The 21,147-nt window shown below is 40.4% G+C and overlaps 1 protein-coding gene across 9 annotated transcripts in view; it reads left to right on the top strand.

Annotated features, from left to right (window-relative positions):
• The window catches only part of Unc13c (unc-13 homolog C), a 435,177-nt gene that overhangs the window by 350,694 nt on the left and 63,336 nt on the right, over window positions 1–21,147 (top strand). For 8 of the 9 annotated variants that reach the window (XM_028865275.2, XM_028865283.2, XM_028865248.2 and 5 more), the window contains 2 exons: window positions 272–349; window positions 5,689–5,766. In XM_028865275.2, coding sequence (XP_028721108.1) covers window positions 272–349; window positions 5,689–5,766 — 156 coding nt within the window. Of the gene's footprint in view, window positions 1–271; window positions 350–5,688; window positions 5,767–6,239; window positions 7,004–21,147 lie in introns of those variants that run through there. The other variant, XM_028865315.2, reaches the window with a different exon arrangement.

Here is a 21,147-nt window from a genome sequence, read left to right on the forward strand (position 1 = left end):
CCACAGGACAGCCTGTGTATCTTCTGAGTAACCTTAGAAAATAACTATAGGATAGAGTGGGTTATGTTCTGATAGACTGGATCTGTGTGGTATATTTGAAATGCCATTCAGAACTCTGACAAACTCATACACATGCAATGATTTGTGATTTCTCTTTGGACATAGGTATGGATTGAGCCAACCTCTGGTTCTCTTTAGCATAGATATTGTTTCTGTGAGATGGCATACTTAACTCAGTTTACTGAAGTGTGTTACATATTCTCTTTCTCAGACCATCAATAAGGTTCTGGTCCAGTATGCTGCCATTGTATCAAGTGATTTCAGCTCGTACTGTGATAAGGAGACTGTGGTAAGTAGAACCAACCCTGCTCGTGAATGCCCCCAAGGCGAGACTTGTGTTTTCTAACATCAACTAAGGAAGAGAGATCATCAGTGTCTGTTTCCAAAAGGGATGACGAGAGCTAGAGATCACAGGGCACTGCCAGAAAACCTTTCTAGCCATCCTGAGCAGGTTTCCATGCAAGATTAGATGGAAGGCCAGTACTTGCAGAATTATGCTTTTCTATGTTGTAAGAAATGAGATGATAAACCATTGAAGATACACAAACTCATAAAGCATTGGAGCTGAGAACAAGGGAGTTCATAACTAGATTATCAATCATAACTAGAGTATCATATCAATCACTGTTGCTTTTTTACCAACCCTAAAACAAGTATAATTTAGTCTTTTGGTTTTCAAATCAATTGAGAAGGGGAATAAATATACAGGGCAATGATGCTTCCTCCTATGAATTATCCATATCTCCCTGTTTTGTGATGATCCAGGAAACACTTATAAAATCTAAAGCAGTATTGCAACTTACTCAGCAAAAGGCATAAAGGAAGTCAAGATGAACTGAAGCTGTTTGGAATATAATGTGAGTGAGTTGATGTAAAGGGAAAGTGTTCTTATTTCTTTCTGTCCTTAGTATTCAGAGAAATGATGTGTGGCCAACATTGAGGGAATTTTTAAAAAGGGTAATACTGAAACACACGCACAGAGTTTTTAAGAGCAAGCTATCCCTCCCCCTTCCAAAAATAGAAACAAAAATGAAAAGCAGTCCACACTAGTCTGCAAGACTGAAAGAGAATCATGAGCTGGGTGGTAGCAACCCCACTCACCTCCAGCTGACAGCTCATGAAGACAAGTCAGCCCTGGTGGTTCTGGAAGATTCCACTAGACGCCTCTCTCCCTTCCGTTAATATGTGGTGCAGAAATTTGATTACAACTTTCAGACAATCTCAGCACTGATTTCCAGCCACCTTTGATTTCCTGCCAGCCCTCTAACAGGCAGAATATTTACTTGTATTGTAAGCGTATATTTTCTTGTTTTGTAAGCATATATTTTCATTTAAAGGTTAAAAGATGATGCACACCTTCAGTGTTATTCTGCAAATCAGAAGAGTGTCCTGTAATTTCAGCAAATACTCCATTTCTATTAAGATGGAAAGACAGGTCTTTGGAAAGCTGGCTGTAAAATGACTGATTTGTGTCAGCCCCTTAAAGGCTGGGCAGCCTTTCACTTCACATGCTAACATTCTAGATTCTGAATCCTAGGAAAAGCCCTCAGATAACTATAAGTCAATGTTTATTGTATTGTTTTATATTTTTCAAATAGTTGTATTTTTCAAAATCAACTTTTTTCAATGTGTGTGTATATGTGTGTGCGTGTGTGCGTGTGCGTGTGTGTGTGTGTGTGTGTGTGTGTGTGTGTGTGTGTTTATACATGTGAATGCAGTGCCTATGGAGATCACAAAAGGGTATCGGATCCCCCTGAAGCTGAAGTCACAGGGAGTTGTAAGCCACCAAATGTGGGTGGTGAGAACTGAACTCGGGTCTTTTGCAAGAGCAGTATGTGTTCTTAACTGCTGAACCATCTCTCCAGCACCCCCCTCCAATGAAATTTTATAGTTAATTAAAAGCCTGCGTAAATGTCATAGCTCAGCATCTGTTCTTCATCCTAGTCAGCACTCTCCACTGCCTTTGAATTCTATTGTTGAATTTTAAAATCACTGTAATTTCATCAAGGTGTCTTGAATGAATACATGGAATGAATACATGGCTTTGCCTCCAGTCATTACAAACACACACTACCAATTTCCCGTAAGGATCAAAACCGTAAGATGGGCATAGTGGCCCATGCCTTTAATCCCAGCACTAAGGAGGCAGAGGAAGGCAGGTGGATCTCTGTGTGTTCGAAACCAGCCTGGTCTATGGAGTGAGTTCCATGACAACCAGAGATATACAGTGAGACCCTGTCTCAAAAACATTGAAAGTTATCATATGGTCATCATATGGTTTTCAGTCATCCGCAAATGTAGTGGGAAACATTTAAAGACCGACAGTGTTCGGGTGTAACAATGAGGGTGTGTAAGATAGCTCAGCGGATAAAGTCACTTTCCATAAAGCCCTGATGACATGAATTCCATCATAGAAGCAATGGTAGAAGGAAAAGAACTGGCTTCTAGAGTTGTCTTCTGATTTCTATATGAGCACCATGATTCGTGTGTGTGTGTGTGTGTGTGTGCGCGCGCGCGCGCATGTGCTAAGTAAATAAAAGACATTTTTCAAAAAGACATGAGCATCACATTTGATGTGTCAGGGGTCAGAATTAAAGCCCACAGTTAAACAAAATGTCCACTTGAGAATATTTTTTTCTAGCATAACATATTATTTTATTATTGTTTTTGAGACAGGTCCTATGTAGCCCAGGCTGACCTTGAACTTGCCATAAACTATGCTTGAACTTCCGATCCATCTGCCTTCATGTCCTGAGTGCTAGTATCACTGTTATACACTGTCAGGTCCCATCTTACTGTGGCAATTTAAATTAAAGTGGCTCAAAACCACTTTCATGCCTTTTGTTCCCATTCCGACCAATGCCAGAGCACCCTTTTCTAAAGCAAGATTGATTTTAGAGATTGTCTCTTTTTTAACTCAAGCACTTTAATCATATAGGAATGTCCCTAGTTTGAATAAAACTTTCTTCATCATATTTGAGGTTTACAACTGTTCTCAAGATAACTTAAAATGTATACAATATGTTTATAAGTAAAATCAAAATGTGTACATACAGAGTTACAGCTATATCCAAACTTACTCTTTCATGTTCACAAACTCTTAAGTAAGCAATAGAATCAGATTCAGACAATGTTCCTTTTACTAGGTATTTCTCTTCTTTCCCCCAATTTTTTAAGACAGTGTCTTGTTACATAGCCCATGCTGGCTTTGCACTTTGAATCCTCCTGCCTCAGCCTCCCCAGTTCTGGGATTCTAGGCATGTGATCTGCCTGGATGGATTTATTTATATACCTATTTATTTATTCTTACTCGTTGACTACAGAATTGTTAGAATCAGGCTGTTTTATGCTTAGATTTGAGGTATAATTGAGCAATAACCTAGTTCTTATTAATGATTTGATAAGTCAGTGTAACAACAGTGATTTTGGAGCTTTTCAGAGTCAAGAAAAGTTTAGTAAAAGAGGAAAGCTTTATGTTTACCTAGAAAACTCAACTCTATGCTTATCTAGAAAACTCAACTCCATCTCTTGTTTCTCCACACTCTTTATATGGGGTGAGTAGTCATTATGCCAAGTGAGTCCGGCTCTCTATGTCCATTTTACTCTTCCTGGCTTCTTTAAAATCAGAAATGATCATATTTGAGTTGGTGTATAGCTTTTATATAAAGAATTGTTACTCTTGTCTTGTGCTGTGTGCTGAGAAAAATTGGCTTAAATGTTGACATCAAAAAGATCACAGAAGGGCCCAGCTAACTTGGGCCCACGGGGAGCAGGTGTGGAAGCTGTCTGCCAGGTAGTCGTCTACTTCTCATAAGATGCCAAGGTCATACTTTGACCTTGACTTTCTGTCTGGTAGGCTTTCCCAAATCCAAGACACATTTCCTATACCTGCCTTTCTGCCGTATTTTCTAGCTGAAAATGTATGTGGGTTCCATTTGTGGAATCACAAAAGTTTGAATCATCTTGTAAAACTGAAAATTGTAATACATCTATAGAATGGAATATGTCTGCATCAAGGAGTGCTGATTGTGACTTGGGTAACAGGGGCCTCAAAATTGTGTCCAGAGCATCCAGCTCAGCAACTGGAAACTCTGGAATATAAATCTCAGTTATCTGTGTTTAAAAAATAAAATATTTAAGTGGCCAGAATCCAGGGAACAGAATAAAAGTTGAAAATTGTTTGCATAAATCAAACTTAGATTGTGGTCACTTTAAGAGTCAAGTACAAAGTCTCTCAGAGGTCTGTGATGTGGTTAAGGTAATAATAAAATCTTTCCACTGATGAGAGCTAACGCCTCTTTGATGTCCCATGAGTCCTTTGTCTGACCTTCTGATTCATTACTGGCTTACTTCCCAGCCACTTGGAAGATGCATCCATTTCCGGCCTCTGTCATCTCCAGCTCTCAGCCACTGACTCTTTGGAATCAATGTGTAGCAACTACCCAATGATTTTGCAACCATGCCAAAATCTATTTTCTGATTATAAATTAATTCCAAATTGACATCAAGTCTTGTCACAGAGTTTTATATTCCATTGCCCTTTCCTACCTCTCTATAAACAACTCAAATGCTTAAGTACACATTCCATGCAAGCACAGGGCACACTTCACTGGAAGCCGCAGCGGCATGCACTGTGTTTACATTTAGCTCGTAAAGACAGTAAAGAATGACTAAATAGAAAGTCTTATAAAACAAATGCAAAGTAGATGATAGACAAGTCGACACCTAGGAAAGAAAATTCTAACCTAAATGATGGAAACAGGCCCAAATAAGCAAAGGGGAAAATGAGAAGGGGAACACACTTGATCAGGAGCAGGATAATGAAGGGACTTGAGTCAATAGCTTCCGGGTTTTATTGATAACTAGAGACTCCATTAAAAGTTTTTTTTTTTTTTTTAATTTTTGTAACTTTTCTTAGATTTAAAAAAGAAATGCAGGTGCTCTTTTGGTTTTAAAACAGCAAAATTACCAGAGAATTGAAATTAATTGATTTCTCAAAACTAAAAATTTTACAAAATAGAATATGGTAAGTTAGGGGATATAGCTTGGTTGGAAGAGCACTTACAAAGCATGTATGAAGTTCTAGGTTCAATCCCCAGCACAGCAGAAACCAGGCCTGGTAGTGCACGAATGCCACCCTGGCACTCTGGAAGTGAGGCAGGAGAATCAGAAGGTCATGGTGATCATCAGCCATCTAGGAAGTCTGAGGCCAGCCTGGAATGCATGAAACATTGCAGTCTCAAGAAAATAATACATGAAGCATTGTCTCAAAAAAAGTGATAACAAATACACATGGCTAATTCCTATGTCCAGAATACCACAACATAATGAAGAAAGAGTGTTACTAGCCAGTCTCCGGGAACAACTGCATGAGTTCACTGTTAAACTGTATTCCCCCTACAGAAAGGCCGTCCAGTTCCTTTCCATTCTCACCCATTGAAAGCCATCATTCAAAGTAGCAGAATTGTGTGTGCTCGCTTGGGCAGCACATATACAAAGTAGCAGAATTGTTACATGTGATGTGTATAATAGGCCACAGGTGACAGCTATATACTGTATGACTTAAACTCACTGCAGCGGTAACATGGAAAGGATGCTCATGCTCACCTCTCATTTTCTTTCCGTAAGCCCTGCATCCTGATGAACAACATCCAACAACTTCGAGTCCAGCTGGAGAAAATGTTCGAATCCATGGGCGGGAAAGAGGTGAGTGTGTGTCCACTCCTATGTTTACCAAATGCCTCTTGAGTGGAAATTAGTAGTAGCCTTTTGCTTTGCCATGGAAAGTGTCTTACTTTTTGAAATGGTTTACCAATTTCAGTTAGCATTTTTCATCTCTAAAATGCCATTGACAGTTACGGCAATCACTATGACAATATTTTAGTAAAAGGGAGGTATGCTCAGGAGCAGGGAGAGAACCAATCATCCTATTATACAATTAAAATGTGTGCATATATGCTCATGATCAGTAGTACGATGAAGATTACACTTTATATTATTGTATACTATCATCTTGAAGTTGATGCTCATTGTAGAATCTATGTTGTAGCAATGGTGGTTTTGGCTTTATCGGTGCATAATTTTTCACATCGTGAAAGCTGGGTCAAATGTGCTATGTGTTGTGTCTGTAATGTGTCGTGTCTCTGTCCAACATCTTTGCCTTGCACTTCCCTGAGCAGAAGAAGGAAGGGGAGAGATTCTCCTATGAGGTTTGTGATGGCAAGTGTTTGTGATGGCAAGTGTTACTGCTTCCCTGGCTGCTGTTCTCACCCTTCATCCTGATAATCATCACACAGCCCAGTGCTCTCTCTCATTTGCTTGTTGGGATCAGGCAGAGAACAATACATTAGCTTGCATCTGCCTCTCCCTGCTTGCTAAGGTCTTGCCTTGTCTTACACACTGATATGAGCATCCAGGGATTGAGGAATGGGGAAGATGCTGAAGGCGAGAGTCACGGAGCATCTCGTCTTCCCCATCTCATCCTGCCCACCACCAACAGCAACAAGAATAAAACAAACCCTTGGGTCTGGAGACATGGCCCAGCAGTTAAAGGAACTGGCTATTCTTCCAGAGGACTTAGGTTTGGTCCCCAACACCTACATAATCAGCTCTAGTTCCAGGACGTCTGATGCCCTCTTCTGGCCTTCTCAGGCACTGCATACACATGGCACATAAATGCGTGCAGGCAAACATTCATATACACAAAGTAAATATTTTTTAAAAGAGAAAGCAGACTCAATGGATCTGTATCCACACTGTTTCTAATTCCCTTACATCAGCCTTTCTATATAGGGAGCTATGGGCCCATGAAGAAAGCTAGGTTCAAAATCAAAGCAAATTTCCCTTTTGTTTCTAAATGTCTGAGGTTGGAGAATGCTCTTTTAATATCAGCCTTCTTCACATGAGATGAATCTTTAAACCTAAGGAGAAATTCAGCTGTTCCCCCCACCATGTATGTTTTTTTAATCTTCTCAAAATGAAGCTGGTATCTAGTCTCTTATAAATGAGACATGCTAGAAGACACATGTGATACTACAAACCTTTTTTTAATGAGTTTTCTTCTGAGGTGTGCTTCCCTGGTAGTCTCAGTTCAGCTTGTGTGAAATAATACCTTAATCCCTGCAGTGTGTGGATGCCTGCCCTGGGGTTTGAGGGCATCAACTCATTTTTTTTTTTTATTCTTCTGTTGAAATCGATGAACATGGCAGTTGGGGACCATCACAAGAGATTCTGTTTCTAATTTTCCTGATGCTGCATATTCAGCCATTTAAGTCTATTTAATACTTTTGGAAGTAGTGAAGGAATCACTCATTTCTTATGGGGAATCTAATATCCAAAATTGAGTGAAAATTAAACATCAGGAATCATTTAAGAATGAAATTATATTCTAAATGACCCATTTCTAGAAACTCCCCCCTCTGCTCCAAATCTTTCTCTGCTTTTCTGTGTTTGAGCTCTAAGGTAGATTGCATTTGCTGGACTGAGTATTAATGGGACAAATCAGAACTGACAGGCTGAAGACACATGAGGTCTGTGGTTAAAGGAAGCTACATTGACCGAGCCACCTGCCACCTAAGCACCTACCAAGGAGACTTTGTTTACCAGTCAAAAGTGTATTCTTACTTGTGGTGCAACTACCAGTTTGAAAGGCACAGGTTCCCATTATAAACTGGATTTATATATAGATTCTTCTTTTATAATGCAAGCTACGCATGCCTATTGATCGAGTGCCTCGTACATAACATACAAAGAAAACGCAATGGAGTCCGTGAGATAAAACAAAGGCCTGGTCTGTAGCTCTCCAGTCTATGGGATGAATCGCAGTGGCTTCAGTGGCTTTCATTGCCTGACTTGAAACATTTTCCACCCCCCTTTCCTATGTTCGTGTCCTCCTGTCCCTCTTTCCACGTAAAATTTCTCCCTCTCCCTTCCCTTTTAATCTGGCTTCTGTTGCCAAGAAAAAGCTTTAAGCTGGTCCAGTCAGAACTGGAATAGGGGTTTGTGAAGGCCAAGTAGAAAACAAGACCCAAGCCAAGGCTGAGTGTAACACCCATATTCCAGGACGGTTGTGCTTAATTAATATACAATTATGTTAGAGTTGTAGGTTGCTATGCTCGGCTTCCTTCATGACCCAGGTTATGAGATGATCTGCAGATTCCTTCCAAGAGGGTCATCTGTGAGTGACAATCATTTAAAAAAGTTCCTTCACTTGAGGCTTTTACAGAAATCAAAAAAAAAGCATTTGATTGAAACTTGGCATGAAGGTGTATGGCTATAATCCCAGAACCAGAGAAATGCAAGCAGGAGGATGAACAGTTAGCAGTTGTCCTTGGCTATGCAGTGAGGTCAATGCCAGCTTGGGTATGTGAGTCCCTGCCCCACCCCAAAAAATATCCAAAGGAAAAAGAAAAAGATGTCATAGAGTATGGCCAGGAGTCACCTTTTGCTATACAATGTATATACAGTACTTGATACAGGAATATTCATCATCCTTTGAAAGTTTGACCATTTGAGGCTAAAAATATAATCAGTGGGTAAGATGATTGGCCATGCAAGCATGAAGACCTGAATTCAATCCCCCAGAATTCATGCAAAAAGCCAGGCATGGTCACATTCACAAATACACACCTGTAACATCAGTGCTGTAGGGGGCAGAGACAGGAGCATCTCTGGGACTTACTGGCCACCAGCCAGGCTCCAGGTTTGGTGAGAGACCCTGTCTCAAGGGAATAAGGCAGAGAGGAACAGAGTAGGATACCCACTATCATTGCCTGGCCACCACATGTATCAACAAACACACGCAAGTGCATATACATCATACACAGGCAACACATATACACACGTATATCATTTTTCAAATCATAAATAAGTTCTTCCATGCGGACTAATCTCAGTGGCCAGTTTCTTCTCCCAGTGCAGCTGTATAGGGGATCTTACTGATACCAGTGACATTCTCCATGCCAGACCCAGTTTCTCCTCTCTCAGGAGTTATGTTTACCCCCTCTATGCTGGGGTGTGCACTTCTCTCTACAAAGCAGATGATTGCTTGTGCGTTTGCTTGGAGTAGTCTCAAATGCCACGTGTTTGTTAGTCAGGCTTTCCCCCACAGGCTGCTTGCCTCGAGCACTGTCCACAGCTGGCTGCTTGCAGACGTGTCTGCATGATGTCGCTTTGACCTGAGCACTGCCAGGGTAGTTCTCCCTCCCAGGACAACCTGAACACACGAGGAGTTCACACTTGGGTTTGAGTTTTGTGCTGTTTATTGGTGGAAGCGTGGTCAATCAGCCTTAGGGACCACTGTATTGAAATATATGAAATAGACAACCTATATTATAATCTGACTTGGGATGATGTCAACCATTTATTTATTCCACCATCACTATCCTGTGTCATCTGGTGCCCCTGTATACCACAATAATAGTAAAAACATCATGTGAATGCCATTCACTGGTGAATTATTGTCTAGTTATTCTATAATAGATGGAATAACTCAAAATGGAAACATTATACTAGTTTCTTGAATATAACTCCATGTGTGTCTATTGCAAATTCCTTCATGTTAATTTCCTAACATGAACATATTGTTATAGCCCTTGGAAGTGACTTACAAATGTTCCTTTGATCTGCAATCTAATTTGCATATGTATATGAGAAAGATAATTAAATTACCCAAAATTTCATTTCTTTACAGGAAGTCATAATATATTGGTTTGGATACTCCACAAAAGTTACATAAGTTGATTTAGGAGAGTTCTGACTGTGCCATATGTGCAGAGGCTGTCTGCATTGTGGTGGAACCATTTGAAATGGTGGCACCTGGGATTATTCGTTGGCTTAATTGACAGTACTCCAAACTCTAGAACAGTGGTTCTCAACCTTCCTAATGCATGATCCTTTAATACAGTTCCTCATGTTGTGGTGACCCCCAACCATAAAGTTATTTTCGTTGCTACTTCATAACTGTAATTTTGGCACTGTTATGGATCATAATTATCTGATATGCAGGATATCTGATATGTGACACCCCACACACTCCCACACCCCCAAAAGTTCATGACCCACAGGTTGAGAACTGTTGCTCTAGAAGTTATTTTGTACTGAGAAATTTACTAAAAAGGAAGTTTTTATTAAGCTGTATTTCCATTCTGCTTACCATAAAACAGACCCAGTTAGTGCCATGGTAATGTGATTTTTATTGCCATGTCTCAAATATAGCTGAGTTTTCTGACTCTGGTCGTGGTGGGGACTTTACTGTAAGAGTAAGTTTTGTGTTAGTCCATGCAGAACAGAGAGCCAAGAAATCTGCAGCATATGCCATGTCTCTTTTGGTGAGCAACTTCATTCTTGTGTTTCAATCATGTGTTTCCATATTATTCTGAGCTTTTAATGCTGAGTTAGCACTTGACGGCTCCAATGTGTGGAGTACAATTCACTGAAGTTCTTCTCCAAACCTGCTAACCACACAGACTCAGTGAGTTCTCTGAGCAGTTTCAGACCTGATAGGAAAGCAGGGAACCCAGAGTAAGGCTCACTGCTTAAAGACAAGAGGTCTCCCTCCATATCAGTAGTCAATGAGTGTCAGCATGCACCCTAGCTTCCGGCTGCTTAGATTGTGGAAACACACTGCAGAACTCCAGGCCCGGAGGGTTTCGTTGAGGAGGCCACACAGGCAGGATTGTGTGATCAACAAATCCCTGGGTGGTGATGCTGAGGCCACTGGCCTTGGGACTCTGAGCACTGCTGCTCGAGGGGTTGGCAAAATAGAAACACGGTGATTAAAACCAGCTCAGGGGCTGGAGAGATGGATTCACAGTTTGAATACCTACTGCTCTTCCTGAGGATCCAGCTTCAGTTCCCAGCACCTACATGGTGGCTCACAACTGCCCGTAACTCTAGTTCCAAGGGATCTAACACTCTTCTGGCATCCCCAGGCACTGGGCACCAGGCACATACATGGTGAGCACACATCCATGCACACAAACACATAAAGTTTTTTTTTAAGGGCAGAAAAAAATAACAGCTCAGAACACTTTTGTCTTATCTCTGCATCACCCTCACCAGCCAACTTTCTTTTCATTGAATCTTGATTCAAGGTATTTGGATGGAATTTGTGACAATACACAATAGTATAGCCAAATGCTTGTATTTAAAATAATAGCTCTAAAATATTGGTAACTATTTTGAAGTCATATACAAAACTACAGCATTTTTTAAAAACATTACATAGACTTTTATTTTATGCATTGTTTTACTTAAAAGTAGTATTTATATTTTTTTAATTTATAATTTTAAAGATGCTAAGCTATATATTCAGACCTCCAGGTAATATGATTGATTTTGCCTTTCCAAGAATTTTGTGTTTGTGCAGAATATATTATGTTATATAATATATTTTCCCTGACTATAAATAGAAATGTCACTCAGTAATAAATTAATGAGGATCGATATGCTGTTTTTATCACTTTTCAATAACTATAAAATAAATTGTTGAATAAATTGAATTACAAAGCATATATTAGGCAGTTCAATAATAAAACAGACAATTCAATTAATTATAACTTTCAGTTCTAAAATTGTCTCCCAAAGCAATTTCAAAACTTCATAAATTAAAAGGTTTAATTATCCATTGTGCCTCCTTGGAGTTATTGTACCTGCAGGGGGCAGGAATTGGGGTAGGAAATAAAAGCATTTTTCATTGTCTTCAGCCTCAAGAAGTTTGCAAAGAACAAGCACTCATAAGCCAGTAATTAAGAGCCAGGCTGCCTTTCAGCACCTAGAACAGTGTTTCTCAACCTGTGCATGAGTCCTTTGGGGTCACACATAAGATATCCTGCACCTCAGATCTTTACATTACGATTCATAATGGTAGCAAAGTTACAGTTATGAAGTAGCAACAAAATAAACTTACGTTTGGGGGATCACCACAAAATGGGGAACTGTATTAAAGGGTCCCAGCATTAGGAAAGGTGAGAACCACTGGCCCAAAACACATTCAGAACCTAGGCACCTATGCTACCTAGACCACTCTAAGCATCTCTTTCCATCTCTTCCCCTCAGGCTTGACCCATCTATCACATGGTTCAGAGCACTATAAATCTTACCAGGCACGAGAGATCCAGGAGTGCTAAGAGAGTCCCACTTTAAAAAAAAAAAAAAATGTTGGTTTATTCAGAAAGTCAGAATAATAAAAGAGATAAGGGTTCTGAGGGAAAAGCAACAACTCTTTCTCAACTGGAAAATGCCCTTCAAAAGGAAGTTTGAATGCTGTATTTTATTCCACAATAAACTCAAACTTCTAGCATCACACTGTGTAGATATAACTCAAAGGTGAGGTGGCACTCCGCTGAAGTCAGAAAATGCAACCAGTTATTTTTAGTTTTGTAGCACCAAGCAACAAGGCGAGGTGAACGTCGGAGATGTTGGCCTTTTATTTGCAGATATTGCCTGGTTTCTGTCTCCTCCTAGCCATCTCTGTAATTGGGGTTTTCAAATTGGATTTAATAGAAAATTAAGAGAACGATAAGCTAGAAGAGCAACCTGGAATTGACGTGATTTAACAAATATAATTGAGTCCAGGGCGACTCCCACATACAGTCTGGCTTAACAGCTGAGCTTGGCAAAGAAAGGTAACAAGGAGACTCGATGATGAGTTTCCTTGCTGCAGCCCCTGTCAGAAAAGGCGCAGAACCTAGGTAGTGGCCGCTTGCTAACCTTGCCTCCCCTCAGAGCTCTGGCAGCCTGCAGGGTCACCCACATACTGCCAAGTCTCTTTTTAAACTAACATCTCCCTTAAGGGCCACACATGCCCCAGCCAGGAAGGACAGATGTTCTGTTCTGTCTTCCACAGCCATTCACTTCACTATTTCATCACCTTCGATTGTTCATAGCTGCCCTAACATACCATAAACCGATGTAACCAGCAGTAAAACTCGTAGATTCTTGTCATCTTTATTGTGTTTATTTCTTGTGTCTCTGCAGCTAAAAGCACAGCTCTCACCTTAAAGCCGTGGTTCTCAGCCTGTGGGTCATGACCCTTTCACAGGGGTCTCATCAGATATCCTGCATATCAGATATCTACATTATGGTTCATAACAGCAGCAAAATTATAGTCACAAAGTAGCAACGAAAATAATTTTATGATTGGGGGGTCACCACACCATGAGGAAATGTACTACAGGGTTGCAGCATTAGGAAGGTTGAGAAGCATTGCATTAAAAGGAATAAGAGATAGTTTATTCTAGAGCAAAGCTGAATGATCGTGGTGCAGAAACATAGATCTAAGTTACCCCAAATTCCATGTTCCAACCTGGAAGCAGTTCCATGAAGTTTGGTAGTTTTACAGAACAAAGAAATTCACAAATCAAGGCAAGTTTAAAATATATTGGTGGGTAGGTATATCAGAGAAGCAGGCAGATACAGAAAGATGAGGGAAGGTTTTCAGTAGGCCTCAGATGATGACATTCTTAGCTTCTGGATTGGTGGAAGCCAGTGGTCAGCTAAGTTAATAGATTCCAAAAAGTTTTTATCTTTTAGTCACAGGGTATTAGTTCTGACACAAAGATGGACAAAGATTGGCTATTCTGAGGGCTAAAGCTAGCCCAGATAAGGTAATTAGCCCCTGGACCTGCGATATTCTAACTGCTCTACATCAATGCAGTCCTACCCAGCTAATCAGTCTGTGCAGATATGGATTTTCTCCAGGAATTTTTGTTGACAACTGACACCTAGTAAGTAGACATACTTAGGGAGTGGTGAGTTTTGATGCCTGCATCAATTTTAATGATCAAGTTGCAATACTTAGCACATTGAATGTGCTGAACATTGATCACTGTGGATAGTCCAGTCAAATCCTTTCCTTCAATATTATTCTGAATTGCGTCACAAAACACTATATATTAGTGTAACTTTTCAGCTACATATTAGTGCTACTACCTAACCATTACAGCGACCCATTGACTGACCTCTACTCTCCCGCCTCCCTTTCTCCAAACTTCGCTTCTTCCCAATCAGTCTTCTCTTCCCCTGCTCGTCAGAGTAGCCCTCAGACTTCCCATGTGTAAGATTCATGGAACATTCTGCCCAGATCACTTGATGTTTGGAATAACAACTGTAATGCTGTAATGGAGGTAGACATAGGGTATAAACAAAGGGAGGCTGGCAAAGGGCTGTGTGTGTGAAGAAAATCTAGACAGAGCACAGCCCATTTCTTCTGTCCCTGACTCATTCTGGATTTGTACAGCCCCACAGCTAGTCCACAGATGCAGGTAGGAAGCTCTAAGCCCCTTTCCAGGCACATTGTTTGGAGGTGTGTGCTTTGCAACAGCATTTTCAGATAGGAATCTCTTCAGACAAGTTCTCCCAGCCCAGTCACAGTTTCCCCTCCCTCCTCTCCTCTAAGTCCCTCTCCCCAACCTCCTCTCTCCCCACCCCATCCACTCCTTCTCCTTCCTCTTCAGAAAAATGTACTCCCCCACCCCCGTGTCTATCAGCCAGCCCTGGCATATCAAGTTACATTAAGACAGAAAGGGTCCCAAAAGCAGGCAACAGAGCCAGAGACAAACCCTGTTCCCAATGTTAGGAGTCCCACAAGACAATCAAGCTGCACATCTGTAAGGTACATGCAGAGGGCCTAGGTCAGTGCCATGCAACTTCTCTGGTTGGAGGTTCAATCCCTGCGAGCCCCTATGAGCCCAGGTTAGTTGATTCTGTGGGGTTTCTTGTAGTACCCTTGACCCCATCTGGCTCCTATAACCCTCCTTCCCCTTTTTCCACAAGATTCCCAGAGGTCTGCCTAATGTTTGGTTGTGGTCTCTGCATCGGCTTTCATCAGTTGTTAGGTGAAGCCTCTCTGATGACAACTGAGCTAGGTGACAAGTTTCTAAGGGGCTTCTTGTTGATCTCCTTGCAGCTCCAACAGCATGGTCCTTTAACTGAGCCCGGGGCTTCCCACCTGGAATAAAAGGAATTTGGACTCTGTTCAAAAACCTCTGTGATTAGAAGCTCTAGAACCTTGCTAGCCACCCACGAAGCTGAGGGGTAGTAGGGTTAGTGTGTGTGGCGTAGAAGGGGAGGGAAGAAGTGTCAGACTAAGAGGAAGACTGTTGTGTAGTACAGATAGGGATATAACTCAAAGATGAACAGCACAGGAAAGGGGGAATAGACCCAAAATGCGCTATGTGTTCAGCAGCTCAAAACTGTAAAGGATATCCAAGAGATGAAGCCTTTCCCCTCCAGCTGTCAAAGCTAAAGAAAGTACCTTACTATATCTAAAGACGTTAGTTGATCTATAGTAGCATGATGGTGGGTTCTACTCTATTCACTATCTAGTTGGGATTGGAGACAGCCACAGAAGCTCTGCAACTCTGAGACCAGAGTTCAAGCTGTGAATCTCTGCACAACAACTGATACTTCCAACACAGCATCCACGCCCTTCTGGGTGGCATAAGGAACATGTGGCAGTCTGCCTCTGCATGTGATCATGCGAGCTCTCTGGGGAGGAGGGGCTCTCCAGGAAGGAACAAGAATAATACTGAAAACAGAGCCCCAATATTGGGGAATGCAGCATTTTGTGATTAATTATTTACAGTACAGACCACATCTCTGATTTCTGACAGCATATCACAATATCCCATGGGATGCCGGCATTCTACAAGGAGATTGCCCTAATGCCAGATTCTCCATGAAATTTTCACTGATTTCCCAGTTGTATCTTAGCCTGAACTAGGCCTTCTGGAGTGAATGGGCTCTGAAAAAAATGGAACAGTTGGAGAGAATCAGCTTTTGTAAAACAAAGAACCAAAGCCAGAAAAGATAGTGAGAAATTGCTGGAAGCCCGCCCTTGTTGAAAACCAGCTTGAGCAGGTCAGCAAATGCTAAATCAAGCTTGAGTTTATTGAATCAACTCTAGGAATAACATATTAGGATATGGGGAGAAAAATCAGAAAAATGGTACAACTTGTAAATTAGATGAGAAAAACTGCTAAGTCAGGACAAGCGAGGTAGAGAAGATGCTTCAGAGACATGATTGGTCATATCTTGGTATCCAAGCATAATTGGAAGAAGACTATAGAAGTCAAACATGACATCTGCATTTTACCGAATCAGAGAAAACAAGAAGAAATCAGTTCAGCCAGAAAAGATCACGAGTTCCATATTTCTGTTCTCTGATGGAGGTACATATGGATCCTCAGAAGGAAAACTCTACTAGGCACTTAGGGAAACTAGACAAGATGTCCAGGCATGCTGCTGAAGATGTGGAGAAGAGAACAGGGGTTATTAGCACAGGAGTGGTAGTTGAAGCTATAGACTTGAATGTGGTTGCTCAGGGCAAAGTAGAATGCAAAACAGAAAGGGAAAATTGAAGGGGACTAATAGTTAAAGGGTACATAGAGGACTTGAAATCAATAGGAAAAAAGACAAGCCATGGGAACTACACAAGCAAGGATATAAGTTCTTGAGAGATAAACCGCAATATGAATGCAGACTGAGCAAGATAAATAAGGTCACCAAACTTGACAGTGAAGAGATCATGGTGACCTACATTGTACACTGCAGTGGAGTGTCCAGAGCAGATGCTGTACTGCAGAGGGCTGATGGGTGTTTCAAAGATGCAGATAAGGCATGCACTTCCAGGCTTATGATGTGAGCAGTTTGGAGGTCAGGGAGAGGAAAGGGAGTGAGTGCTCAGAGGTTGGTGGGAAGGTTCTTTCAGATAAGTTTGGCTTTTCTTCCAGTATTCTGCTTTTCTGTATGTGAATATCATCAGAGTGTATTTCTAGAACGGGGAAGTAAAATTAATAATAGAGGACTCAATATGAAGCAAGAAGAGTTAAAGGAATGAGTCCCAGAGGGAGGGAACAAGTCCTCAAGTGCACAGAAGGCCTCTAGGAAGTGAGGCTTCAGTCTTCATAGAAATGGTGGCAGACTTTGTATAGCAAAATGTTTAAATAAAACTGTTAAAAGAGCCAAGGCAAAAAATAGTGAACGGTTTTATGCAGCTGTACTAAAGGATTTGATGCAAAAAAATATTAAGGGTTTTAATTTTAAAATATTGAAGAACTTATCACTAGCCAAATCTTGTCCTCATTTTCTAGGGAGATAAGAGGCAGACAAAATGGCCTTCCCTCCTCAGCTGCACCTCTGAGGATGAGTCCTTACAGCACCCTAAGACCGAGGCAGGGTTCTAACCACAAAGCAGGGCAGCCTAGAGGCCTGTGGGAAAGATTGGAAACCGGCAGCAGTGCATTGTGGGGAGTAAATGGCGTGCCAGCGAGCTTTAGTTCTTCCATGGCATCTGTTTGACAGGTGACCTGAATGAGTACCAAAAGCATTTCAATATTCATTTGCAGCCTACTGGTTGTAACTCCAGCAAGACCTTCATGATCATTTTAACTACCAATGCTTGAAAGAGGGTGACAGAGCATATATCCTGATTAGATAGATCCACAGAGAGAGAATCAGTGCTAGGGGAAAAAAAGTAGAAATGCATGCAGAGTTGGTGTGGTAACTAAATTCTAAACCAATGTCAGAGTATAATTTGACATGGTCTGGCAAGAAGTCAGGTATTTGAAATCAAGAGTAACCTGATAAGTCAGAATATGTTGTTACTGATGAATAAGAAATTTGATTTCAGAAGCAAAGGTATATTATTAACAGTAAATGCATCCTTAGAGAATCACGCTGGCCATCAGGATGACCTCTATGTTGGCTCTTTGTATCCTCTCCAGTCCCCTTTTCAGGTACTTGGTACATGCAAGTCTTAGAGGACACTGGAAAAGATGCATTGACTTTCATAGTAAGCTAAAGGTCTATAGAAAAGACAGCAAAAGTGTTTTGAATACACAGTAACAGGGAAAAGCACAGTAAGTGCTAGAGCTGCTGAGTACCTCTGAGAAGGAATGTCTGGGGGAAGGTTTGCAAGAGGAAATAAGGAATGATTTGTATTTTAAAGAATAAATGAAGCGCCAGATGTGATGGTACATGGCTTTAACTCCAACACTTGGGAGGCAGAGACAGGAGGATCTTTGTGAATTCAAGGCTGGCAGGTCTACGTAGCAAGTTTCAGGATGGCCCAGGCTATGTAAAGAGACCCTGTCTCAAAAGAAACGAAAGGAAAAGAAAATGGGAGAAAAAGGAAGAGAAAAAGAGCCTATAGAAAAGAATGTAAATGAAAGCTTGCCTACTAACAATCTTCTTTGTAAGACTGTGTGTGTGTGTGTGTGTGTGTGTGTGTGTGTGTGTGTGTGTGTGTGTGTGTGTGTGTGTGTAAGTAGAGTGCCCATAGAAGCCATAAGAAGGCACCAGATCAACTGGACCTTGAATTACAGGCGATTGTGAGGTGAGGATGTGGGTGCTCAGAGCCAGACTCTGGTCCCCTGGGAGAGCAGCAAGTGTTCTTAGCTGTTGAACCATCTCTTCAAGCCCCTGATATCTTAGATACATTCTTTTCAAAATCATGTCTCAGTGATCTAAACTACCTCAATGATGTGCAATGTCAGTTACTATCTACACAGGACTAGAGTTTATTCTGCACATTAGGACCAGGTTTTACCAGGCTAGATTTGGAGATTCCTACATCTTCTTATAAAGTACATATGAAATATGTTTTGGAGCTTTAATATAAATTCAGAACTTTATTCATCATTCATAAATTGTTTTTAGTATACTCTGCTTTGTATAGATGCTTAATTTACATAACCAGCCAATTAAACTCCTCAAGTACATATACAGTTAGCTACTAATTTATTAATTTATTATCAGTATCCTTCTAGGATTATTTTAAACTTCTAACAATAATCTTAAATAACAAAAATCAAGTTTGCTTTCATCTTTTACCACTCATATAACCAGGTTAATGTGGAAGGATTTATGAAAATATTGCATAGCTTTTTACCTTTGCAAAGTAGCCAATAATTTAAAAAATAATCTATTGATAATTTAGGCAATGAGTTCTAAAACACTAGCCTATAATTTCTTAAAACTGCATAGAGTTTTTAAGAATGAGAAAAGTTTCCTAAATTTTTGCATATTGAAAAGTGCAGAACATAAGACTAAAGAGATAGTTCAGTAGTCGTTAACAGCACTTGTTACTCATCCAAGATGACCCACGGTTGGTTCCCAGCACTCATTTTAGGCAGCTCACAATAACCTGCAGCTCCTACTCCATGGGATCTAATGTCCTCTTCTGCCACCCTGAGCAACTGCAACTCACTGGACACATGTGCATACACATACACACAATAAAATTTTTTTTCTAAAATGCAGAATAGTAACTTTCTTACTCCCAATTATCTTAAATTAGATAAATATATTTATATTCATATTCCTAATGTTGCAAAAAAGCATATGTGTATTGGAATTGGTCTCAGAATTGCTTTGTTTGATTTGATGATGTTATTTGGATTGGATAATAATGGAAAATAAAAATCTTCTTTTAGGCTTATTTTGTCTCCTTTAGTCTTGTCACATGGAAGAAGGCTTTTATCCATACTTATGTAAAAATACACATCTATCAAAAAATTCAAAGTGTCATTCAGTACTTAAATTGCTGTAGTCTGGCAGTTTTGATTTTTATATACTAACCAATTATTTGTTAGAGACATGTCTGTTCACAAATTCCTAAAGTAAATTAATGGATAAATGTCATAATTTCCTCAGAGTGGCCCACATGGAACCATTTGGTATGACTTTCAAAGTATTGCCTTAACAACTGAACAAAACTACTTCAATGTGCGTGTCACACTAATAAGAAAACCAAACATACATTTTAAGTAAGAAGCAAGTCCACCCTGTCTTTTGATGCAAAGCATTTCCTTAGATGTGGTGAGCATGTGGGTGGAAGCTTCCCTCATTGTATTTATAGGAGTGGGGAGCCTGGGGAAAAACAAATGTGAGTATTTTTCTCCCTACAACTTTATTTAAACAAGGGCAGAAAAAAGTTAGTGTTAACGCCACTGTAAAGAAAATAGAGTGAGAACACCCACCCTACATGTTTCCCTGGGGCTGAAAGGGCAGTCTACCTGTGTCTCCTTTGTTGAGGGTTAGAAGTTAGAATAGTTTAGACTGACTGAGTTTAAGTGGGAATCAATGCAGGAGAATTTTGGTTCTGTAGAGGGGAAGAAACCAACAGTCCTGACAGTTACCTGGATCCAAGCTGAACTTGACATCAAGGATGGCTTTGATAAAATTGGCAAAGTCATATATGACAGATGCATATTTTGTTTTTAGTTCCAACATGTTGTATTTGGTCATGTCCATATAATCTAGAGCTACCCAAATGTGGAGGTGTATAATGAGTACTTTTTGCAGGGCTAGGCAGATAACCTAGTGGCTAAGTGTAAGAATGGGGACCTGAGTTCAGGTCCCCAGAACCCATGTAAAAAGCTGTGTGTGTGTGTCTAGGATCTCAGCCCTGGGGAGGTGGAAGCAGGAGGATCTCTGTAGCTCACTTGGAACATATTCTAGCCAAACTGCTGAGATCCAGATTCAGTCAGAGACCATGTCTCAGAAAATGAGGTAGAGAGCAATTGAAGAGGACAGTCAATGTCAATCTCTAGGCTCTACATAAACATATATTCTGTATGCACAGCCTCTTACACATGTGCACATGCATATACACACATACACACACACACAAAAACACACACACACACACACACACACTATTCTTGCTAGCAGTTTCTTAGTTTTTAAATAAAATGCCTTTGGAGTATTACAGGTTATCATGTTCTGGGGAATATTCTTGCATACTTACAGAGACGCTTCTTTGGATAAGATCCTAGGAGTTTATGTTACATTCATTTGATACACTTCCTAGATCTTTGGTTTATATGTCATGGATTTGTTTCACTTTGAGAAATTGGCTCCATCCCAACCTCTTTTCATTAGAAGACTAATTTGTCAAAGAACTACACACACTAATGAGAGGAAACTTAATTTCTGAAGGCTCAAAGGAAGGAAGATTGACATTTCAATTTCAGAGACTGTGACACATTACCCTTTACATGAATTTGTCTCCACTTGATGGTGTACATCTGTTAGAAGGTTTTGTTTACAATTCAACTATACTTTTAATTTGTAAAAACACAA

The sequence above is a fragment of the Peromyscus leucopus genome, chromosome 14, assembly GCF_004664715.2.
Source record: "Peromyscus leucopus breed LL Stock chromosome 14, UCI_PerLeu_2.1, whole genome shotgun sequence".
In the NCBI taxonomy this organism is placed as follows: Eukaryota; Metazoa; Chordata; class Mammalia; order Rodentia; family Cricetidae; genus Peromyscus; species Peromyscus leucopus.